The following is a 24543-nucleotide window of genomic DNA, read 5'->3' on the forward strand; positions in this document are numbered from 1 at the left end:
TTTTAATAGAAAACTGTTATTTTAAATTGCAATATTTCAAAATAGTTTTAATATATTTTTTATATACTTTTATATACCACATCATCAGTTAACAGATGGCAGTAAATGTCAATAAGACCGATCATAACACGTGGCATCTGTCCATAACACGTGCATTCACACACACTCAGCAGTAAGATGACAGTGATGATGATGATGATGAGGCTAATCTGAGCTCAGGTGAGTGATCTGCACGTCTACAGGTCAGTCAAGAGTGCAGGTCAGCTGCTGGATTGAGGTCAGTCAGTATTTGTTTCTGTCCTGTTTTATTTATTCATTTATTTACTCCAATTGAAGGCTCTATAACCCAGCAAAACTTTCATGGGGGATCTTGTGGACAAATTTGAGCCCTGCCAACACACTGCAAAATACTCTAGCAGGAAGTATAATTCCCTTCCCAAATATTGAAATCAGCTATGTTTTTACATGTATAAAGTCTCACTAATGCTGTGTGAGGGAATCATATCATAAGTATAAATATTAATTATTTTTGAATTTCATTATTGGCTTTTTACATTTCTACTGCAGTAAAGCCAAAGCAATTTCTTTGAAAAAAAAAAATGGTTGAACCGGAGCTTTTCAAAACTCCGAATCAGTTCAACAATTGCGTCGCAAAATTATACAGTGGAATTGAATCGCTCGAATCGGATCCCGAATCATTTGGTTCGGATCTGAACTTAGGAGCCGGTTCGTGAATCTTTCGAATCAGATCCGAGCTTCTATAAGCTCGAGTAGCGAATGTTTTGATTCAGGTCAGGATTACACAGCGCGTATGGCGAATCATTTCTGGTTTCTTTTTTATTTAACAGTACAAAACATCAAATCATTGAGGCAGTACCGTTATATAAAAAAAAGAAAGTCTGTACTTATATTCTCTTTTGAATAGTCAATCAAATCCAGAAAAAAAACATCTTTAAAACAGAAAATGTCACTTACAAAATGAGATTTGATTAACATTAAAAAATCTGACCAAAATTTATTTTAGTGGGCACATTGCCAAAACAAGTGAATGAAATCTTCCTGAAAAGAGTGACAAAAACAGCAACTCACTTCAATGTCTGACTTATAATTACATCAATAAGCTTTTTGTGAAATTGGGATTAACTCATTAAACTGACGCTTGACCGCTTCATATTTAAAGAGACAACTATAGTTTACAAAGTCATGCATCGCTTGTTATAATTTCTATTTTTTTTTTTCAATGTAAATTAGACATGTATCATGTCTGTCTAAAAATAACAATAACTTAAGCCTCTAAAAAAAAAAAAAAAAAAAAAAAAAAACCTGCAACCAAAATATTAAACCACTAAGAAATCAAAGTGATGTATGAGGGTTTATTGAGAAAGATACTGCACAAAGTATGGCCTACAAAAACATAAACCTTTGTAGTTTAGAGGACACTTAATTATAATCTCTTACAAGATAATTAAGTAACAAAACAGTATTTCTATCAGTAAAGTTAATGTGTGTCAGCCATAGTTCTGCATGCACAAAACAAGGGCTAGACATACTATGGGGGTTGGAAAAGGTGTTAAATTATTTTTATATGTTTTATTATGACAAAAGTATATAATAGATAAACATACAATAATAATTTCCGCATTAGAAAAATAAACATTAACTAGTTAAATAAATAAAACATAAAACTGGAACCTTATTTCTTAATCCAGCAATATACAATGTATGATCAATAATTACAGTGCAGCAAAAGTGTTTTACTCACATGAATTTCTGCGGTACACATTATTGCACAATACAAAACTAGCCATGCATCACAGAGTATATGTACAAAACTCCCAATACTTCCAATACTGAATGTTTTAATACAGACAGATTAATTGACCTAGATAATGTAAATCTGTTTCTTCAAGGGAACATACAAAGTTTCAGCCCTAACATGTAGTCGTTTCTGCTTTTACAGGGATACTGTGTTGTCTGTGAGTGTGTGATAGGCTTTATTGTGCTGTGTGTGTGTGTGTGTGTGTGTGTGTGTTTGCAGGCTTGGAGGCACTCCTCTAAACTTCATAATTTCAGAACAGCGCGGGCCGGTGGCCAGTTGTCTTGCCAGCACTCTTGACCAGGACAGAGCTGCAGGATCTGCCCACAGAAAGCAGGCTGGGTGAAAGGTCACAGACCTGTAGCGAACACGTGGAATAAGCGCATTTAGGATTTTCATGTCAATATACATTTATAATATGCAACGAAAATTTTAAGTATTCATATTTACCTGTCAAAATGACACAATTCCAAAGCAGCCAATCACATAACAGAGCAAATGCCAGTCTGCAGCTTCTGCCCGTTAAGACTGGAGCTTCTTTTTGCATACCTGAAGAATTTAAAGTAATTCATTAGAGCATGTATGGAAACCAAATCCATTTTCAATGGATAAAATCAAATTCTGTCTCACATTTTCTCATGTTTTAAGTAAAATAGGCAGTGTTCTTTTAGTGAGATTTTGAATTAGCTTTTTACATTTTCAGATTTCATTTCATTTTTAGTTTAAGTTTGAGTAATTTTGTTATGTGCTTTGGCCACATATTTCTTTGCTAATTTTTCTTTCAGTTTTAGTACTTGAGCTTATTCTGGTTAGTTGCCAAGGCAACACTTCTAATGCACGTTTAAGTTTCATCTTATATTTAAATTTATTTCAGCTTCATTTCAATAACAGATTAAAAGGCTTTAACAATAACAACAATGAAAAATGGTAGCAATTTAGCAATTTCAGCATTTGGCCTTAAATTAAAAAAACTTAAATTAAATTTACAAGTGTTGGCAACTAAGTGAAATATGTTTAAGTTCAACTAACATTTATATTTCGTTTTACTTCAACAAAAACAACAAACACTATTTGTAAAAGTTTGAGTTAACAATAACAACACTGAAAATAAGATTGAAAGATAATGTGCTTGTAAACTAAAACACTCACAATATCCCCTAATAATGTAGTTTCTTGAACCAAAAACAGCAGGATTTAGTCTTACATCACTATGTCCCACCTTCTCTCTGACCAATGTGTTTCTGGTACTGTACCTTTAAGAGGTCAATCACCTCTATCATAATTGGCTAGCCTTCTTGAATGTGTAATTATTAACAAGGTCATCACCAAGCTGCTGAAATTTGTTCTGGTCTGTTTGGTGGATTTACTCCATATTAGCCAAAGTGGAAGACCAGTTTAAACCAGCTAAGACCAGCAAACCAGCTGGTTTAAGAATTTTTTTTTCAGCAGGTAAATGTAGAAGGTCATATGTTAATGCTGTCATAATTGAGACCTTATAAAAATGGTGGGTTCTGAATAACACATTTTTACAGTGTTACTTTTAGTTCAAATAATCAAACAAAGGTCATGTTTTCCATAATTTAAACATAAATACATACCCATTTAGGTCCGCTGGCTCTGAGTGATACACATGTTTGATCTTCTCTGCAATGGTGAGGGTCCCAACATGAGTGGTCTCACTGTGACTGACCCGGACTGGATGATATTGAGTCTTTGACTCGGTGGAGCCGGACAGCACATTTATCTGATTACTGTGTATGTTGCAGTTTGGTTCGGGGGTCTCAGTGAACAGCTTCTTGCAGACAGATTCAGGTGTGGAGGCTGCGGTGACCTTGAACTCAGGCGCGGGCGCAGACGTATGTTTCACATGGACACAGGCCTCGGAGTTGGCCAGCTGCAGTTTCTTCATCTGGTTGATGGCCACTGTAGCATTGAAGGCTTGCTGGAGAGACGAGATCATGATTTCAGACAGTCAGTGCAGGAAACAACTAAACAAGCTAACAGCAAATGTTTTTATTGAAACATGAAGTAAAGTTAAAAACAATCAATGCATTTTAAAAGTGCACAAAAAATGTAATGTTTGGTTATGTATGCAAAGTATGCAAATGCTACTATATGAAGACCCACTTTTGCCATAATATGCCGTATATAAACAGAGCTTACACATTTGTCCCATAATGCAGTGCACTAAGCTTGATCTTCAATTGCCAGTGTGAAAATGAAATGGCAGTGAAATAAGTTATTAATATTTTCTTAAAAAGTACTAATTTATAATAGTAATAATAAAAAAATAAACAGCCAATCAACTATTTTTTTTTCAAAACTGCATGTGAAACAGAAAGCATAATGCAATAATAAATGTTCAAATAACAATATCCTAAATGTACCTTATCAAGTTGCATGTTCAATTCAAAAACCAGCAAACAGTTATTTTTTTTTTAAATATATATATATTTTAAAAAAAAACATTTAAATCTCAGTTTAATTTTATGTACAAATGTGTTTATATTACTTTTGGTAGTATAGTAGAAGGTAAAACGGAGTGCATTGTGGGATTCAGACTGACTTTTAAGTTAACATTCTCTAGAAAAATTTCGAGTTAATCAACCATTAAAAAGAGACCAAAGTTTATGTAAAATAAATCTTTTTCTAGGCAAGTGTATTTGAAACTTCACTGCAGATTTAAATGTCTAAAATTGCTAAAACAAACTGAAGTTGGTCTGTTCCAGATATTCATGCCGATGGAGCAATTAAAGGCAAGATCAGTTACCAAATCAGCTTCTCATATTTAAAGCTGAACTGTGTAAACAGGCTGGAGGTTATCTGAAAAACCCAACTGAGACGAAACCACAGGAGACAAACTCTAACCCCAGAATACACAAAGTTATGAAACATGACCTTACCTTCCATTTGGACTTGGCAAAGTTTTTCTGGATCTGCTCACTGACGGAGTAGTAGATGTCCTGACTCCGGGCCGTCTTTCCTATAATCCTGCAAGACAAAGCTGGGTTTAAAACCAGAGCTGGTGGAAAACAAGGATTTGTTTCCTGATTTAACCAGACTCTAAGACAGGAATAATTTGTTTAATCTTAATGCTTCTGGATTGTGGGATTCTCTGGATGTTTCTCCTGCACAGCAATGAGATTAAATGAAGAACAAATAGAGACTTTTGCTTAAGTCTGGAAAAAAGAGACCCAAGTAACTTCAAATATGTCTCAGCTAAAGTTTCAGAACATTGTCTCAAACTGTGCTAAGATTTGCAAATCTCAATATGAACTCACTGTCTCTCATCAATTCAAAACTGAATTATCAGTGTTATTTTAGTATAAAAAAATTAGATATCTAATATATATATATATATATATATATATATATATATATATATATATATATATATATATATATATATATATATATATATATATATATATATATATATATATATATTAGTGCTGTCAATCGATTAAAAACTTTAACTAGATTAATCACACATTTTCTCTGTGATTAATCGCAATTAATCGCAATAAAAAAAGAAATGTTTTTGTACGTTTTTAATATATTTTTTAATGTAATAATTTCACAGTTAAATTTAAATACTTGTTTAAATGGCATCTTTTTATGAATGAAGGCCAGTATTACTGATATTAATACAGCTACTGATTTTTTTTTTTTTTACATTTATTATTAGGCTTCAAAAATATAACAGTTTTTAATTTAAGTAAACTTAAAACAATGCTAACATAAACCCATAATAAATGTCATGTTTACTCCTGCCCTTCCTGTCTTAACAGTTAGGAAATATACAGAAATTTAATAAAGTTATCAAAGTTATATGCAGTCTGCACTGCATAAACTATAAATTAAATAGTTAATCCTTATTAAAGCTACAAAAGTTATTTAGTCAAGAGCAGCGAGTCATTTTCTCTGTTCCCTTTGTTCTTTAACTTTACTGACAGGAAGCTTTATTGGCTGCTGTCCCTTTAAGAGCAGACAGACACGCGGATCTCACCGTTTATATACTGTCTATGGATCTCGCCTCATTCTCTCACAACTCTTTTTGTTCATTTTAGACTTTATATAAATCATTTAAGATTGCTCTTATGAGGATAATTGACAAAACTGGCACTTTGGGATGTTTATTGTTAGTTCAAGCACTTAAGAGAACTGGATTCTGGCGCCCTGTCTATGCATTGTGTGTGTGTGTGTGTACGTGTGTATGTGTCACATAAGGGTATTCACAGACAGCGCATTCTCTTTTGTCTTGCCGCGCTTGAAATGTTTAAAAGCATTTAAATGAATAAGAGCGTGATCATATAATGTAAAGCTAGCCAATGGATGGCAGAAAATACGGATGCTGCGTTAATTGAGTTAAATATTTTGACACGTTAAACCAGACAAAAATTAATCGCATGCGTTAATTTCAGTGTTTTTGTCTTTAACTTATTGCAGTTAGTCCCCAATGCAGTGTTTTTAATATCATTTAAGGTTTTTTTTCCTTTTTTTTTTAAACATTTTTAATCTTAATTCATTTATTTCAATTACCAACAAATATTTTTAACACAAGTTTGAGCTTAATTTTCTCATCTAATAATTATAGTTTATGTCATTTATTTTATATTTTGCTTCATTTCAATAACTTAAATGAATTGTAAAAATGTAAACTTAATTTTTCCTTTAATATTTGTATTTTATTTTATTTCTGCTTCATTTCAATTAGCAAAACATATTTGTAATAATCTCAAGCTTTTTAAGCATATGTTTTTTTTAATCTAATATTTATATTTTATTTAGTTTCTGCTTAATTTTCTGACCAAAATATTATTTTTAATAGTTTTAGTTCTACATAATGACAAAGCAAATGATCTGCACAATAATATCCATGATTTTAAAGCTTTTACCTCTTACTCTGTGTCAACAATATCTTAATTGTTTTGTATTTCTGAGATGTCTGATACATAAACGAAACATAAAAGGTCTCCATTAAGGCTCATAAGCTTTAAAAGAGCAGTAAATCTGTGGTGTGGTCACTCACCAGGGGTGTCTGAGAGCCTGTTCTGTATCATAACGCATCTTAGGATTCTTCTGCATCATGTTGCGGATGAAGTCCTTTGCTACAGAGATAATAATTATACTTGAGGTTAAAGGCAGAAAGTTGCAGGTGTGTATTATATGAGATGATTTAGCAGTAGGGAAGTAAAGGATGCTGACCAGACTCAGAGATATCATCCCAGAAGGGCGAGTCGAACTCGTACTGTGCCTTCATGATTTTAGAAAAGAGACGAGTCTCCGTTTCTTCATAGAAAGGAGGATATCCACATAGACTGTGAAGATACAACAAAATAAATGAATGAAAACTTCCAGAAGGGGGCGCCAGAAATCACATCTCTACTCTAGAAAGGGACTTACAGGATGTAAGTGATGACTCCAATAGACCAGCAGTCAACAGCTTTGCTATAGGGCTTCTGGGCCAATACTTCAGGGGCTGGGAGAAATACAGATTATTAGAAACAATTTGGTTTTTAAACAGACCTATATATATATATATATATATATATATATATATATATATATATATATATATATATATATATATATTAAATCAGAGTTATCAACTATAAGTGTGTTAAGAATAAGTGCAAGCTTACAGTTTGTATTTAGTGATTTTCCTAATTTGCATGCTGTGTTAAGGAATTATATGTATAGTTTCATGTGTTGATTAAGTGAGTCAAGAAATACAATCATAATGGTCTTAAATGATCCCACGTTAATTGAACCGGAAGCACTATGTTTTTTTTTTAAATAGTGTTTGATGTATGTCAATGAATGTTTGCATGTAATTTTCTTCTTTACTTTTAATATTGTGATATGGACCTAAGGGTCTGAAATAAAGAAAGAATAATACACTATTACAGCGCATTAACCAGTCAAAGTACTGCAGTATTATCACTCGGAGAAACATCACATTACTGAAGGTAAATATTTCATGGTGCCTGAAAGCCCCTTTCACACTGCACGTCAGACCCGGCATATTGCCGGAACATTGCCGGGTCCCCTTCTGTGTGAAAGCAAACACGTCCCGGGATTGATTGCGGCATTGAAACCGGGTCGGGGACCTAGTAACATTGCCGGGTTCAACCCGGGACAAGCGCTGTGTGAACAAAAGCCAGATCTAATGCCGTGTCGAAGTGATGACGCACGTTATCGCGCGACTCTTTTACCGGCTGTTTTGAAGGAAGATCAACGTTCGCGACGAAAAACATATGTGCAAACTGTAATGACGCAGAGATCTGTTAGTTCCTCACTTTCCGCGCTGACGCCGAGATCGTTCGCTTGCTTCAGTGAAAGTATAACGTGCTTAACGTTTTCGACTCGTACATTACACATCACGCCATAATGTCACGTGTCGTTAGGGGATCTTTACGGGTTGTGTGTGAAAGCACGCACATATCCCGGGTAATCACTGGCAGTGTGAAAAAGCAAAATCTAGCTACCCGGGAACAATTGCCGGAACACTTTACCCGTGTATTTGCTGGAATGGCAGTGTGAAAGGGGCTTTAAAAGACAACGAATTCCAAACCAGCTGCGTATTTGGCCTTTGGCTGTTTTACAGATGTGCTTCTTGTGCTTTGACATTCACTGGCTGTTTAAAACCCCATTTGTTTGACATCATTCTTACCGACATATCCTGGGGTCCCACAGGCCGTGGACATGATCCCATTATCTTCCATCTTAGAGAGGCCAAAATCACTGATCATGATCTTAGAGTTTTCATCAGTGCTGTAGTAGAGCAGATTCTCTGGCTGTAGAGAGAACACAGATGCAGAAAGTCCAAGTTTTGTGGTTTATCTGTGGTATATTGCATATGTTTGTGTGAATGTGGCGGCTCTTTACCTTGAGGTCGCGGTGGACAATGCCGTTTTTGTGCAGGTAGCTGACTGCCTCCAGCACCTGTCTGATGAGCAGACTAGCATCAGCCTCTGAATACATGCCCCGGTCCAGGATCCGGTCGAACAGTTCACCACCTGAAACACTGACGGGATATGAGCAATGTAACAACATGCTATAAAGACACAAAAACATTTGAAGTAACGGGTTCTAGTGGGTGTTCAGACAAATAAAGGTGCTTACAGCTGCATGAGCAGGTAGTAATGTGTCCGACTTTCATAGAAATCCTCCAAGCAAACCACATTGTCGTGTTGGATCCTATATGACAACAGATTAGTAAGTTAGAAGATGGTCATGTCAATTTAACATTGAATAAAAGTTGCTGAACATGCATTTTCAGTGTCCTTGGATTTGATTTTATTCTCAGTCTCTGTTTTTTCTTCCAAACTGTAATCCACAACACTCCAGTCCATCAATGAACATACGGTGAAGTGAAAAGCTGCATGTTTGTAAGAATCAAATCCATCATTAAGATGTTTTAACTTTAAACCGTTGCCTCCAGCTAAAATATGATTCCTCTGTCCATAATAATGTACACTGAAAAAGTCGCCTCATCTGAATCAGGAGAGAAATATGCACAGAAGGCAAAGTTCTATATAAATATGTTGGTGGATTTTGATGAAAGAGGACAACATAGTTTTTATTGATTATGAGCTAGTGTTTTGGCAGGAAGCTTTTAATTTCAGAAGACGTTTAATTGGTGGACTGGAGTGGTGTGGATTATTGTGATGGTTTTATCAGCTGTTTGGACTCTCATTCCGACGGCACCCATTCACTGCAGAGGATCAATTGGTGAGCAAGTGATATAATGTTAAATTTCTCCAAATCTGATGAAGAAACACTGATCTACATCTCGAATGACTTGAGGCTGAGTACATTACCAGCAAATTCTCATTTCCTCTTCCTGTAAGATTTTGACATCTCAGCATTTTACACACAGTTGGTTTCATCGAGTCTTACTTCCTCAACACAGCGATTTCATTCTCCAGGTTGACGTCCCTTTTGTTTTTCTTCTTCACACACTTCATAGCAAAAGGCTTCCCTGTTTTTCTCTCCTTCACCATGAAGACCTCTGAGAACGCTCCCCTGGAGAAAGCAGAGAAACAGAGATGAGGTAAGGTCAGATGTGCAATTATCCAGGATTATGTCCATGGATCTGAGAGAGAGCATAATCATGGTTTATGTGACGCTGATGTGGCTCTTCCCCTGAGAGCAAAACAGGTTTTAATGAAGGTGAGGATGTGACCTTTTAAACCTCGCCGAGACCTCAGCGCTGCAATGCAAGCCATCTGTTTAATTGCAGCTAGAAATGCTTGTAGCGTTGCTAACATGTGAAAGGTACATGTGAAAGTGGCCAGGGCTCTGACGAGATGAAGAAACCTATGAAGCGATTCCTATAAGTACACTTGATTTTATCAGGTAAACACATTTGATAATACACATACAAATTCTGTAGACACGGGGGTGGACACTTTTGAATTAGGACAGCGTGAAAATGCAGAATCAGTGTTATTATTTAAATTAGTCATTTAAATGGTGGGTCTTAGGGTAGGGGCTTTGGAAGATCACCAAAGGGCTTCATTTTCTTTTCTCTCCATGCTATCTTCAGCTGTAACCGGGAATATCTGTCCTGAGACAAAGATTATGAGTGAAATCCCTTACGCAATGGAAACAGTAATGGCTCTTGTATCCAGGTGCCTTGATACACATGCCTGCAGGTCAGCTGGCACTGTAAGACCTCCGATGGAAAGAGGCTAGGTACAATTAGCATTAAATTGGCTGAATAAGACAGTCTTATCTAGACTATAATGAACGCTTCTCTGATTTACCCACTGCAAATCTTCATATTACTCATGTAATACTCTTATCAGTGTTTAATAGCTGAGGTTTTCCCATCTGTGTTTTTACACTCTGAAAATTAGATTTTTAATCATCATCCATCCATCCATCCGTCATCTTCCGCTTATCCGGGGCCGGGTCGCGGGGGCCACATTCTAAGCAGAGACGCACAGACTTCCCTCTCCCTAGACACTTCCTCCAGCTCTTCCGGGGGAACCCCGAGGCATTCCCAGGCCAGCCGGGAGACATAGTCCCTCCAGCGTGTCCTAGGTCTTCCCCGTGGTCTCCTCCCAGTGGGACGCGCCCGGAACACCACCTTGGGAAGGCATCCAGGAGGCATACGGAACAGATGCCTGAGCCACATCAGCTGACCCCTCTCGATGTGGAGGAGCAGCGGCTCTACTCTGAGCTCCTCCCGAGTGACTGTGCTTCTCACCCTATCTCTAAGGGAGCGCCCAGCCACCCGACGGAGAAAGCTCATTTCGGCCGCCTGTATCCGGGATCTTGTCCTTTCGGTCATGACCCACAGCTCATGACCATAGGTGAGAGTAGGAACGTAGATTGACCGGTAAATCGAGAGCTTTGCCTTACAGCTCAGCTCCTTCTTCACCACGACAGACCGGTACAGCGATCGCATTACTGCAGAAGCTGCACCGATCCGTCTGTCAATCTCCCGTTCCATCCTTCCCTCACTCGTGAACAAGACCCCAAGATACTTAAACTCCTCCACTTGAGGCAGGAACTCTCCACCAACCTGAAGTGGGCAATCCACCCTTTTCCGACTGAGAACCATGGCCTCGGACTTGTATGTGTTAAATATATATAACATTTACTGTATTATGTATGTATTAAATATATATAACAATTTAAGTGTAAATCTCACTGAATATATTACTTTTAACTGCATACAATGCTTTAGTAGCATTTATAATTCAATATTATCTTCAAAATAATACAGTATAATTTGAGGTTAAACCTCACTAAAAGTATTAATTGTGTAAAATATTGTAATAACCTTTACTATTTAAAATACTATTCTATTCTAATTCTATTCTTAAAAAAAATCTAACTACCTTTCTAATCTTTTTGTATTCTATTTTCTTTTCATTTATTATGCAATTGTGTGTGTGTGTGTGTGTGTGTGTCTCTAACAATAGCTTGCTCTATTATATTATTTAAAAGCCCTTGCTACATGTACTGTGTTAAGCTAACTGAGACTTGTTATAGCACTTATATATCATTGCTCTTTTTGTTGTTTTTGATTGCTTCCACTGTCATAAGTGAATAATCCTTTAGAAAGTTCTGAATTCACTTAACTACCATGGATTTCGATGAATGCATGAATAAATAAATAATAAAAACTAAATACAGCTCCAATTGAAGGTCAGTGCACAGAATGTGCCCAAAGGCAAAGAAAACTGCCAATGAAATATATAAAAACATGATTTTTCCCTCATAAAATCTCTGGCTCACCAATATAAGCCAATTTTAGATGCCGAACTTCATCCTGATGGGGGTTAAGTCCAATAGAAGCCTGGTGAAGGATTCTGGGAGTTTAATTTGGGTTGTTTTTGGCAGTGGAAACCACTGTGCTCAAGTCCCCGCGGCCCATAATGCCCCGCTGGTGTCATGAACACCCATAGGCAAAGGCAGGTTGTGACAGAGCTAGTTCATGTCTGAAACTAGCTGAAACTAGATAACTATTTTGCTTTATAGAACCTGTGTGAATTGTAAAGTCAGATTTTTGGTTTTTAATGCACACATTATATTTGAGGACAAAGTGATTTGTAATTACAATACATATCTTTAAAGGCTTTTTTTCTCTTCAGTAGTGCTTATAAAGACTATACAGTTTTATCCTCTATATACTCTGAAGGTTTTCATACTGATTTTCATTCCTAAAATATGATTTAAAAAATACCTTTTTTCTGGATATTGACAGTATTATAATTTATAGAGTGAGAAAAAGAGATATCAAAAATCCCTCCTGACACTGTAAGAGATTTTTCAAAGTTGTAAATAAAGCAAAGATTATTGAAGTACATCTTACAAGAAATTCAGTATTTCAACTTCAAAGTTTTAATGTTTAATGTTACTTGCCATTTCTTGTAATATTTTATAATTTATTTGCAATTTCTGAGTATTTTTTTTTCTTTTTTCTTTTTATGCAAAAAAATGTAAAGGAAAGTTCAGATGATCAATGTTACGATTATTGTTATGTAAATGTATGCAAAGTAGTACATATGTAATTAGATAATACCTTGTTTACACATAACACTTTAGAAAACGTAATACCAAAAAATAACATCAAAAAAACAAAAGTGCAATTATTAATTGCATCAATCAAGTGGGAAAGTATAGTCATATTTGTTAGTTACACTTTTACCATATTCGGTGTCTGGCCTTATTTATGAAAATAATCAAGTATAATAAAATACACACACACACACACACACACACACACACACACACACACACACACACACACAATCGGCATTAAAGCAATAGACAGCACATTGCAGGCCATGTCCTGTAGATTATTGTAAATCTGTCTCTATCCCATTAGCTGTTCACTGATGCCTGTGATCCCTGTTCATGTCTGCCAAAGCGATTAACACACTCCGGTCTGGAGGAGTCTTAACCTGTGCTTTACCCTTGATTCACCTACAGACCAATTCAATGAGAATGACAGACACAGGGTTTCCTGAATACTGCACTCGCAGAAAATAAAGGAACAAAAGCTATCACTGGGGCGGGATCTTTTCAAAAGGTACAGCTCGGTCCTTTAAGGAACCATACACCTTAAAGTGTACATATTAGGGAAAAAAAGGAGGTGACTTGTGGCCAAGTATGGTGACCCATACTCAGAATTTGCGCTGTGCATTTCACTCATCCAAGTGCACACACACAGTACACACACAGTAGTGAACACACACCCCGAGCAGAGGTCAGTCAGGTATCAAACAAACACAGAGACATTCAGATTCCACTGTCGCCGATCATTTAGTCATTAATGGAAACAGGAATAACTGTTTCTGACGTTTGTGTACAGTCAGCAAAGAAAACATACAGCTGCTCATGTCTGCTGAGCTCATAGTCTAGTCAGCTTTTTGCCCCCACAATGACATCACCACGGATTCAGGACGGATCACTGGTGTCTAGTTTACAGTCTGAGACCTGTTAAGTTGCTCAGATGGGATAATGGATTTGAGATTACACATTTAAACAGTTTATTCACAATCGAAATCATAATTCATTCTCATTCAAGGTGAAGAACGTCTACAAACAGAACTGAAATAATGTTTTCAGAGAGGATTCCTGAACATTTCTCCTTTCTACCTCCTATTGGCTGGTCAAAAAGATAGTCCCGCCTACAAACTCAAGCAATTGTTTTGATATCATCATCATTATCATCATCATCATCACAGACCAATAGTGTTAAACTTTTCAGTGGAATCAGTCTGCGAAAGGTTTACATGACTCTGCGTATTAAATGCAATAAATAGAAATATAAAATAAATAAAAAGTCGTTTTCTTTATCAAATTACTGCAAATCACAACACAAGGCTCAAAATGTTAAAGCTGAAAGCTTATGAGCTTTTTAACTGAACAAGCTCATTAACCACTAAAGTCTGGTGTAAACCTGGTAAAGTTGCCATTTACGGGTCAATCCTTAACCGGCTGGGTGAGAAAAAACAGCTTTTTTGGAAATGTCTCTAACTTACTTAAAATACTCAGTTAAAAATACAAACATAGATATTTTTTTATAAAAAATTTTGAGGAACAAAAATATGCAATATAAATTACTTTTAGTGTACTTCTTTTGTAAGAAAAAAAACTTTTACTTTTACACTTTTTTATCTAAAAATTATTTCTATATTTATTTATTATCTAAGTACAATAAAACTACACTGAAAAAAATAATGTATTTAAACTGTAAAAAATATTTTTTCAAAAACAGATTTTATACAAAAGTATATATATTATGTCAGACTTTCTACTTCAAAATGTCACATTTCATTCAATCTGTTACTTGCTGTTTCTTTGTAATTCTAAATATAATATTTGATTCATAACTTTAAGTCTTCTTTTTTTTTACTGTGTACTTTGTTAACATAAAATTGCACCTGTGACATAAATTCTGTAAGGATATATTTACTTCCAAAATTGTCAGCTTACCCTATTGACAAAAAATATGTTAATAAACAATTCCCAGCTTATAAAATGATAAATAATAAGATCTAAATGTGTACTTACGATCCGAGCACCTCCATGAATTCAAACACATCCTGGATGTTATCCGTGCTCTTTTTCCAATCACAGTCGCCCTCCTTTCGTCCCATTTCTGCGTGAGCTTCTACAGAGATTTCTGGAGAGGATAAAAAAGAACATTTATAAAGTGACCAACAAAGACCTATGTTCAGGATATGTTTGATCTGTTCTGAAAAAGTGAGATGTAAATCAAAGATTTTGGAGTATACCTTTATTTGCAGCCAAAACATTCCCTAATATTCTAGGAGCCATGAGGCCTGATTTCTAATATATAGCTATCAGCTACTGAAGGCCAGACGATGCTTCACTCCTGATTGGATGTCTGCTCATCTATCAGTCTGTTTTAGTGTGTCACTGACCTGCCATGCCCTGATTAAAAACTCCAGAGCTTCTCATTAGCTATCCTAAATTAGTTGTCAGAAAACACCAATCATGTTTTGGCTGGTCAGTGTACAGACACGTATATGTGAGTCTCAGTACTGGAGTTTAGGATTCCTATGATTGATGATGCATTTGTAAAGGAAATATCTCTGATTCTAATTTAACTGGAATATCTATGGAGTTGGCAGGTGGATTTTGACCAAACTACATCTCTTGCATGTCCAAACCCAACACAAAGGTGTCCACATGCATCAAGTTATTGAATGCATTTGATAAAGTCATCATCTTCAACAAAACACATCTAAAAAAAAAATGAACAACCCAGCAACTGCACACAAAGAGGGCGGAAATTGGCTTGGCTTATCTGGAATGACTGGCTATTTCCCACCATGATTCCTGAGTTTATTTTGAGGTTTTTTAAAAAAAGGTTCAAATATAAACACTGTCCAATAGATTTGTCTTCCAACATAAAAAAGACTTCTCTGGGATTTGTAGTACAGAGTTCTGGTAAATTAAGAGAAGTTCTGGTAAGTCTTGCTTTGGTTCCGCTTGTATAACAGGTTAAAGACTCTGATCTTCTGAGCTGACCTTAAAACAAATCAGCACCTGCATTCACAAGGTCAATTGCATTTTATTAGCTTTAAAAGCCACAAATATCATCAATTGTCACTAAAAGTGTTACTGAGTACCACAAGGTGGAGAAAACCCTATGGAATGAAGTACTTTGTATCCTATTATTATTAGTATACCACTAATAGACTTCTTAATAAACAAATTAGGTAACCTAAAGAGAAAAGGAACATCCAATTAAGAGACATTAATGGACTACAGCTCTCAAAGAACAAAAGGATTTAGCTTGCATGGTTGCATGCAGTCATTAGACTTATAAAAAAGGAATGATAACAAAAGTAAATAAATACATTAAAATTGAGGCTTGACAATCTGTTATGCATGCAATTTATGAAATTCATAAAAATATTAAAATCTACAAAATTACAAATATATTATTGATTAAAATAAAATGTAAATGAATGTAAATTTTAAATAAAGATAAATATCTAAAATATGATATTTATTGAAATAAGTTACATTCAAATTGAGTTTATAAAACTCAAATCTATAAAATTACAAATATATTATTAGCTAAATTTAAAAAGTTGAAAGTTAATAAACATGCTGTTTTATTCAAATGTATTATTACCTGAATAATCTATAGATTGAACATTTTAAATATTTGTCTTTATTTAAAATGTTGTAAATTTAATTATTTAAATAAAGACAAATATATAAAATGTTCAATCTATAGATTACTCAGTTAATAATACATTTGTATAAAACAACATTTAATGAAAATGCATAAATGTTTAAAGTAAAAAAAATCCAATATTTTTTAAATAACTTTTTTTTAAAGAACTCCCATCACAGTATACTTTCAATTAATTTTAGCCTGTCACATAATCATATAATATTTATAATATTTTACAGATAATTCTAACACTGCCTTGTTAAACCTATAATTTTCACCATATTAGATAACAGTTAATCATTTGACATAAACAGTTTTCTCATCCCTTTCATTTCCTCTGTTTTTATTAATATATTAAAATGCATAATGATGCAATAATGTACAACATTGCAAAATAATCAATGCGAAGTTGTTGCACTTGCTCACAAGAACATCATTCTACTTGCTAGACTTTGCCTTTACGATGCAGCACCTTTATTGTGCTTCTCATATTTTGCGTGCTGATAAACATAAACATGGGGCTCAGCACGGATTGTTAGATGCACGCAGCGCATGTCCCGGCGCGAGATGTCCCATACACCTCAGTAACTGATGACTGGATCTAATCTGTTCGTGCACAAACCAGCGTGCACCTTCAATATTCCTGCAATGCATTAATCAACCATCTTTCACAACGTGCATACTGATGCATGCATGGGTGATTATTTCCCAGCCAGTTTTTGACCTTACCTTCAGGTCTGTAACAACTCCAACACGATCTTTGTCTCTTGCATAATCAATCGAGGCTTAAGCAAGGACAGCAGTGACAAACAATGATATGCGATGAGAGAGGATGCTGGGCAGATCATTTGTAGCGCGTCCGAAATGCATTCACATTTCCGTGCAATAAATGCATTTTTATCGGTTCGCAAAAAACTCTTTGATTGATATGCATTGTGCATTTACCCTGCAAATCACTCCAAGAGAAGTTGATTTCTTCATCAAATGTTGCGTGCACTCAAACAAAACGGTCAGATAAACAGTCTATTGAAAAAATGACACTTTAAATTACAATGCCCGTGTATTGCTTGAAAACATAATAAAGTACAATAACTGCACGTTAACATGAACACAGTAATTTAAAGTCTGACCTGTTTTCTATCAGTGCCGTCGGTGTCTGTGAATGGGACAGGAATCGGCTTTACCCGTCCTTTGACTTACCTAGAGACAAGTGCACAAAAGATGCCCCTCTCTGACTCTCCTGCCAAAAGCCCGCAGCAGTCTGGACAGATTAAACCCGTCGAAAGGAGCACAAATAACCTGAGCTGAATGAAGGAGGCGGGTTCTCAAGGACTACATGTGATGCATGTGATGTCACCTTACAATGGACAAAATAAGCCCGTCATATTTACTGTAAAAGCTGTGCTTCCCAGCACTTTAACTCGGTAGCAACATTTTTGGTTTAACTAGACTGAAATTTAATTAATATGCCATCCTAAAATCTATTTTTACTTGACTTCTAGAATATAACGATAACCACTGTAATAACACAAGTTATACATGAGACACAATAAGCTAACCACACACAAATATATATATTTTTCCCCACGTTTTCTTAACTAGCCTATATATGGAAATTTGCACGGTTACAAATTGTTCAGTTGATGATAACCTTTGACTTCCACAATAGAAAAACTACTATGTAAGTCAATGGCTACCATCAACTGTTTCTTCAGAATATCTTATTTTAAGATGAACAGAAGAATGAAATTCATTCAGGTTTGGAACAAGTGGAGGGTGTCATTTTAACCAGTGGGTTTTTAATGGACTTCTCCATACAAATATAAAAGCTTTAACATTTTATGACAGCATGTACACAAAATTGCTTTTAAAAATTAATACCATGCGTTAACTGGCTATCAGCAGATTTAAACTGACACTAGTGAACCATTAAAATATGGTTAAAACTGCACTAAAACATTATCTGACAATAAACCAGAGTTCATTTGTGCATTTTGCATGTGCATAACTCCCATGCTGCAAAGCCATGGCACTGCTTTTTGGTTGCTAAGAGCTATTCAGCCTATAACTTGGCAAAAAAAACAAACAAACATCTATTTAGATAAACATTCATAATGCATTACACAGATATGTGAGTAACAGCAATGCAACTACAGCTTCATCACATTAATGCACGTGAACATCACAAAAAAGCCACTTTTCATATCAGAATCAAAAGGATAGCCAGTCATCAAGAAACTGTTATAAAGCTAGACAATGTAGATTACTTCTGCACAACAACAGTTACAAGGAGGAATGTGAGTCAGCGTTCAAGTACTCCTTTATGGGATTACTGAAGGCTTCAGGAAATTCACACTGTCTTTTTGAATCACACATTAAATCTGAGGCCACCGAAAAGTCATTACTAAAATGAAAACACTTTTGTTTTGCAGCGTCCCATGAGCTCAAGGGTGAGGTTATTGCATGCGACCTGTTGGGTCAGTCAGGATAATCTCACAATACACAGCATGACACGTCCTCCTTTAATAGGCTTGAGCAAATCTCAGACGGGAAATTTAGTCGTCCTGTTACTGCACATGCTACAAAATTAAAGATTCATGTCTACAATAAAATGTTAAACATTATTAAAATGTAGATTTTGATGTAGATTTAATGGTTCACTGGCAGTCAAAGTTTGGAGAAACTTCAGATTTCTTTTTTTTTTCTCAAATAAATTGTATACAAAACTATTAAATACATAGATACACTATACAACTACGCTATACATAACCATAACACACACACACACATACTAAAACAAAGACTTTAGATATTAATTTTAAGATTCTAGATCTAAATCAATATATTGATTGATTGATTATTTTTATTTATTTGTACATTTTGGAATAACTTTATATATATTATATAATTTGAATAGTATGTATTTTATTAATATTAAAATACACTGATTTCTAAAATAAAATTCATAGTGTCTATAAAATAATATTAAAATCTATACAATTTAAATGTATATTTTGGAGTTAATTTATACACATTTTACAATTTATAACAATATTAGTATTTAAAAAATTCTACAAATTTACAATTTGTAATATTTAATTTTGGTAAAATAAAAAAAAATAAAATAAAAAAGGTTTTATAAGCAAATTCATATGTGCGAACAGTTTGTATTTGGACAAAACTAACTTCAAGCGTTTAAAGGTCCCATGACATGGATTATTTCCTTTTCTTTAAATGCTTTTTAATGTTTCCTTAGGTGTACTTATATTGTTAGTATGATTTTTACAGTTTTTTTTACACTATATATATATATATATATATATATATATATATATATATATATATATATATATATATATATATATATATATATATATATATAATTACATATTATTACAGCTGTCGAGATTAACGAATCGTGGATTTGTTGATTATATAATTATTTTTTCGATCTTTTCCCATCACGTGAAAGGCTGCAGGGATGAGCATTGAGTAGACACTAGACAGAGTCTGTTTATCGCGTGAATGCAGTGATCTCGTCATTATTTCAATACGTTTTCTCTCACAAAATAATTTCACCACAACTAACAGCAAACACATGAATACAGTAAGAGCTCCGTTGTTCAGCATAGCAGCGTCATTCATTGTAACGGCAGTTTGGGCAAGTGTGCAGATATACTCGCGAATCAGTGTTGCCAACTTCTTTCAATGGAAAGTAGCTAAACCCTGCCTGAAAAGTCGCTACTCGCTAAATGCCGCTAGATTACGTCATATGCTAATTAGCATATTAATGACGTAAGTGCGTCATATTATCTTGCCCTTTCTGTGCTCATGTAGGCTACTGCATTTTAATGCAGCCAAAATTCTCCATAAAACGTTTTATTATTATTATATTTTAATGTTTCTGTTGTCCGACAACGGAATTCATATTATAATGACTGAAACACGGTCCATTAAGACTGCATAACCAGCTCCAGATGGAGTCAGGCTCTGACCAGGGGTTTAGTTACACTTTAATCTCTGCACTAAAATCCTATTCACGACATTGTCTAATGAAATCACATACACATAAGATTAAGACAATGGTTGTACTGTGATTTCGGCTATACTTGCATGTAAAATAGAGTTAGAAGCAACAGAATATCTTTTTTTAACTGAAAGTGCTGCTCCTCTCTGCTCGCTGAATAGAGCAGAGAGAGAGAAGCGTGTGCGCGCCCTGGGAGAGAGAGAGAGATCATGCTCGTGCGGCACTAACGGAGAGTCTCAGATACTAAATAAGGTCTGTCAAAAAAGTCGCTAGATTTGTCGCTAGTCGCTTCTTTGGAAAAAAAGTCGCCAAATCTAAGTTGGCAACACTGCTCGCGATATGTGAGAGCTCCGAAAAAAGGGGAGCGTTCTTTTATCGCCTCTGAGGTTAAATCACAATTTAAATAACAGATTTGTTTCCAGAGGTGGGTAGTAACGAGTTACATTTACTTCGTTACATTTACTTGAGTAATTTTTGTGGTAACTAATACTTCTCGGAGTATATTTAAAGATGGGTACTTTATACTCTTACTTGAGTAAATTTTTTGGGAAAAATCTGTACTTTTACTTCGTTACTGTGGGCGACGCTCCTCTCGTTACTTTATCTTAATGCAATAAATGTTATAAATGCTTCAGTTTATTCCAAACGCGGCGCGCCGTCTACTTTTCTCTGGGCAATGAGCGATGCCCAGTCGCGAATGATTCATTCTTTTGAGTCAATTCGTTCAAAGGCTTGATCAAACCAATTGGCAAACGAGTGAATTGGTTCATGAATCAGTTTGAATGAGTCGTTCAGTTCCCTGCCGCGCGCGCTGAGCGTCTGAAGTGGTTCACTCGGAGTTGTAACGTTTAAGAACAGAAAGAGCGTTGAAAACGTGACTGGAACTGCACTGAATTGAAAGCAAATCTGCAAAGGCTATTGTTTGCTAGCGATGGAGATCCTTATTAGATGAACACCGCGTGTGCTGTCTACTGTTTAACAGGTAATAACTTGGGCTACATTCGATTACAGTACACTACCACTGTGACATTAGTTTGTTGTACGTGTGTGGCTTATAACAGAGGGGAGTCAAGTTGAATGCAGCTTCCAAAAGACAAAAAATAGCCGATTAAGATTTTATTAATTTTAATACAATCACACCATATCATCAGCTGCTAAATTCAGATCTGTGATTGCTTGCTGGCGCTGAGCCAGAGACAGACGCGTTTTTACAGCACTGTGCATTATAACCAATCACACATGATTCTTTTGAGCTTATTAAAGCATTGGCCAATCAGAGGTGTTCCGATGAGTCATCGCTAAAATGCCGGTGCTTCCTTCACTCGCTCACTGACTGAATACCTCTTTCTGGCGAATTCTCTCGTCAGAAACAACAAAGTGCAGATGTGTGTACGAATCTTTAATTAAGATATTGATTTCACAGTGTTAACAGTTTCAGTGATTTTAATGGGAGTTTATGAGAGTGATTGAAATCTAGACTGTCAGTGAAAATGATCTTTAATAATGTAAATGTTATTTGCTCTCTTTCTGAACAATGAAAGATTAGTAGCAATATTTATATCATATTAACTTTCAATGTTAAATTCACATTTAATATAAAGTCAGTCGTATTAAAAATATATTATGGCATGACACCTATATCTGTTACTTAAGTAAACAGACAAGGTTTTATAATAAATTACATAAATTGGAGTAAAGGCTGATGAAATATATACATTTATACACGCACACATACATTACATACATTTTATCTATATATCTAAATAAAAATAGGCTCAGTATATATGACCCAAAGTAACTAGTAACTAACTACTTGAGTAGATTTTTTATCCGATACTCTTTTACTCTTACTCAAGTAACTATTCAAGACTAGTACTTTTACTTTTACTCGAGTAAATATTTCTAGAAGTACTTTTACTTTTACTTGAGTACAGTTTTTGGGTACTCTACCCACCTCTGTTTGTTTCATGCTACTAAGAGAAACAACGTGAAGTTGATCGTCACTGGCTTGATTCACTGATGCATAAACAGTATTAAACGATTTAGAAAGAAAGTCTGTGTGAACTTGAATGATTAGCTAGAGCTAAGCAAGCAAGAGCCGTTGTATCAAAATGTTTGTAAAACAAATTTGATCAAAATGTCCAACCTTTTGCCTGGTAATGTACATTGTAATAGATAGTTAGAGGTTTATTTCGGCTTACCTTTGTGATGCTGTTTTCTGCTGACCAATGCTTTGTGTTGCTTGATAAAGTATGATGGCATCGCTGGCGAAACTGCGTCCAGCGGCAAACGTAATGCTCTCAAGAACACCAGGGAAGACTGACTTGTGTGCAAGATGTTGTCGTATGTATCCTGGGAGGAGAGATCAACCTGGGTGAGACAGTCCTCTCATTAAGACACTCACTCTGTGTACAGTGTTGCTATGGTGGGGAGAGGAAACATGGCAGATAACCGGACACCAAGATCTCTTGATAGTTCTATTTCAGGGAGGGTGATATGCGTAAATGGGAATACAAATGTGGAGACGAGGAACCTGTTTCCACCTAAGAGGGTTTCATTGAGGATGTGAATCACTTTCAGCTAATTTCTCACATCCAGTGCAAAGTAAATTAACAGACAGTGTTTGCTCCAGATACAAATACTACTATACAGTCATTTCACACATTATACCATATAGACATGCTTTTCTGCCAGAATCTTGTCTGAACACTTCTTATCACTTCATTATGTGAATTATATCAATGTTACATTATATCAAAATGATTCTGATGATATCAGTTCTTCACTGAACATCCATCAGATTGGAAATCCAATCATAAGAGAGACATGAAACATCTTGGTTACTGTTTTAATCCTCTTTCCTTGATGAAGGGAATAGAGAAGTTATATTGAAAGACTAGATACACACATATACAGTATATATTTAGTACATAAACATAACAAGTTTATCTTAAATTCATGCATGTGTGCATATTTCAATAAACATAATAAACAGCAAACACACATATTTACATAAAAATAAATAAATAAAAACTTTTAATTTGGATGCTATTAATCGCAATTAATCGACAGCACTAGTTCTAACGAATACATTTTGGATTCTTATTGGTTCTATACTAAAAATAAGTTTTCAGCGTTGTAAATGAACAAAGATTATCAGAGTATTTTTTTATAAGAGTATACTAGTCTTTCTACTTAAAAAAAACAACAACAACAACGTTTAATTCAATATGTTAGTTATTATACTAGCAATTTCTGAGTAAAAATTGTTTCTAAAACAACAATCCTCTTTATGATTTGAGTTCGGGGACGCTCTTTAAATAATCGTAATGACACCACATAATAGAGGAATTTTTTTTTTTTTTTTTACCAGCATTGAATCAGACCTTAAACGGGCCTTAAAATCATGAGGTGTGGCCAGCCTAACAAACTAATCTAATCTAGGATCATTGACCTGAGATGAGGTGACTTATGCAAGTCCAGCAGCTCACAGTCTTCTCATTCTGACCTCTTTAAATGGTTCAGCTGGACTCCTGTGGGTCTCTTATCAGGCGATATTATCCAATTTCCAGCAGCATAACTAGCTTGTAATCTGTTTTGGAAGGGTCTTTCGGTTCCTAGATTTCTTCCTGTTTTCCTTTGGCAGTAGTTCAGTCGTATTTGCTGTAAATCTGTCTTGCCAGCACATGTGTCACTCTGTCAAGTCAAACAGCCCCTAAATGGCTACAAGTGCTCGCAATACAGCAGGACTCACACTCACAGTCTTCAAAAGGCCTTTAATGTAATTATGAGCAGAACAATTGACTTACAAACTCTCTGAACAAAAGATAATGATGCCTCATTTAGATTTTAATGTTAGATAGTGGAGAATAGGAAACCAAATATGGAATATCCTAGTAGTACACAAGTATAGTACAGTGCTAGTCATCAGTCAGTTTCTCATACTGTATCCTGCAGAATAAAATCAGAAGTAAAACATTTGGTGAACAGTGTTAAACATCTATTAAAATACTGAAC

The 24543-nt window shown here is 35.2% G+C and overlaps 1 protein-coding gene across 2 annotated transcripts; it reads right to left on the reverse strand.

Annotated features, from left to right (window-relative positions):
• Positions 1–1856: 1856 nt before the first annotated feature.
• On the reverse strand, positions 1857–22895 carry LOC132129584 (calcium/calmodulin-dependent protein kinase type 1D-like). Of its 2 annotated transcripts, none has more exons than XM_059541217.1 (13): positions 22728–22895; positions 14858–14969; positions 9722–9847; positions 8945–9019; positions 8708–8846; positions 8493–8616; positions 7223–7298; positions 7025–7137; positions 6849–6927; positions 4720–4807; positions 3415–3758; positions 2267–2365; positions 1857–2174 (listed from the first exon to the last, which is right to left on the reverse strand). In XM_059541217.1, the coding sequence occupies exons 1-12, from the start codon at positions 22786–22788 to the stop codon at positions 2299–2301; spliced, it is 1404 nt and encodes a 467-aa protein (XP_059397200.1). In that variant the 5' UTR covers positions 22789–22895; the 3' UTR covers positions 1857–2174; positions 2267–2298. The 2 variants fall into 2 exon arrangements, with proteins under 2 accessions (XP_059397200.1, XP_059397201.1); XM_059541218.1 differs by lacking the exon at positions 22728–22895 and adding an exon at positions 17630–17650.
• Between the last annotated feature and the right edge of the window lie 1648 nt (positions 22896–24543).

Source organism: Carassius carassius, chromosome 46, assembly GCF_963082965.1.
Source record: "Carassius carassius chromosome 46, fCarCar2.1, whole genome shotgun sequence".
NCBI classification, from domain to species: domain Eukaryota; kingdom Metazoa; phylum Chordata; class Actinopteri; order Cypriniformes; family Cyprinidae; genus Carassius; species Carassius carassius.

Excerpts from the sequence above, each read along its gene's own strand:
- LOC132129584 (XM_059541217.1), bottom strand. The coding sequence starts at position 22,788 with ATGCCATCATACTTTATCAAGCAACACAAAGCATTGGTCAGCAGAAAA. Across the intron at positions 14,970-22,727 it reads CAGAAAACAGCATCACAAAG|AAATCTCTGTAGAAGCTCAC; the intron begins GTAAGCCGAAAT and ends TATCCTCTCCAG. Across the intron at positions 7,138-7,222 it reads GGAGTCATCACTTACATCCT|TCTATGTGGATATCCTCCTT; the intron begins GTAAGTCCCTTT and ends GTATCTTCACAG.